We start from the raw sequence: 1,396 nt of genomic DNA, 5'->3' as shown, positions 1-1,396 counted from the left end.
TATATATATATATATATATATATATATATATATGCGCATACATATATATACATGTTTATGTACATATATATATATATGTATATATGTACATATATATATATATACATATATATATATACATACATATATACATACATATATATATACATATATATATACATATATACATACATATATATACATATATATATACATATACATATATATATATATATATGTATATATATATTTGTGTGTGTGTGTATGGATGTGTGCATGTGTGCCCACACACACACTTACATAATTTATTCTGTATATTAAACTGAATCAGTATTTTCTCCATTTTTTTTTTCTTTTCATCTATAGGAATTTTGAAACTTAACATGATTGACCCTGTAACTGGGAAAATTCTGAAAAATCTGTACAGTCAGAAAAAGGACCTTGGAAACGCTTGGGTTAAGCAATCTGTGAAAATAGGAGCTCATGAACGTGGATTCAGTGTAAGATCATTTTCTTAATTGTTAATACCTTCTTTCTTAACCCTTTTGATACCAACCCACCAGAGGTTACACCTGGTTTATGAAACAAACTTTCTGTTTAAAGTCATCATCATCCTTTAACGTCTGTTTTCCATGCTGGCATGGGTTGGAGAGTCTGACTGAAGCTGGTAAGCTGGAAAGCTTCCATCAAAATTTTGTGATAATTTATGTTCTAAATATTATCATCTTCATCGTTATCATTATCATCATCATTTAACACCTGCTGTCCATGCTGGCATGGGTTGAATGGTTTGACTAGAGCTGGCAAGGGGCTGCACTAGACTCCAGTCAGATTTGGCATGGTTTCTATAGCTGGATGCCCTTCCTAATGCCAACCACTCCGAGAGTGTAATGGGTGCTTTTATGTACCACTGGCATGGGTGCCATTTGCATGACACCAGTATCTGCCATGACTACAATTTCACTTGGCTTGATAGGTCTTTTATTTAAGCACAGCATATTGCTGAAGAGTGTGGTGGGTGCTTTTACGCGCCACCAGCACAAAGCCAGTCAGGCAGTACTAGCAACGGCCAAGCTCAAAATGGTGTATTTTACGTGCCACCTGCACAGGAGCCAGTCAAGCTGCACTGGCAACGATCTCACTCAAATGTTTTTTCATGTGCCACCGGCACAAGTGCCAGTAAGGCGACGCTGGTAACAATCACGCTCAAATGGCGCTATTTACTTGCCACTGGTACGGAAGCCAGATAGCTGATCTGGCAATGATCATGCTTGGACGGTGCTCTTAGCGCTCCACTGGTACAGGTGCCATCACGATTTTGATTTCATGTATGTATGTATATATATATATACACACACATACATATGTGTGTGTGTGTGCATGTGTGTATGTGTGAGTGTATGTGTACATGTGGATT

At 36.8% G+C, this 1,396-nt stretch overlaps 2 protein-coding genes across 3 annotated transcripts in view; both read left to right on the top strand.

The window, feature by feature from the left end:
* Positions 1 to 361, top strand: part of LOC106882389 (MAM and LDL-receptor class A domain-containing protein 1) — a 221,633-nt gene extending 221,272 nt beyond the window's left edge. The window contains exon 133 of the mRNA XM_014933051.2: positions 346 to 361. Within this exon, the coding sequence (XP_014788537.2) occupies positions 346 to 361 (16 nt within the window). The remainder of the gene's footprint in view (positions 1 to 345) is intronic.
* The window catches only part of LOC106882393 (MAM and LDL-receptor class A domain-containing protein 1-like), a 15,241-nt gene continuing 14,191 nt past the window's right edge, over positions 347 to 1,396 (top strand). For both annotated transcript variants that reach the window (XM_014933061.2, XM_014933060.2), the window contains exon 1: positions 347 to 479. In XM_014933061.2, coding sequence (XP_014788547.1) covers positions 363 to 479 — 117 coding nt within the window. In that variant the 5' untranslated portion in view covers positions 347 to 362. The remainder of the gene's footprint in view (positions 480 to 1,396) is intronic.

This window comes from Octopus bimaculoides, chromosome 7 (assembly GCF_001194135.2).
Source record: "Octopus bimaculoides isolate UCB-OBI-ISO-001 chromosome 7, ASM119413v2, whole genome shotgun sequence".
In the NCBI taxonomy this organism is placed as follows: Eukaryota; Metazoa; Mollusca; class Cephalopoda; order Octopoda; family Octopodidae; genus Octopus; species Octopus bimaculoides.
Note: the sequence above shows the minus strand (reverse complement) of the source record. Positions and strands in the feature narration are given on the sequence as shown.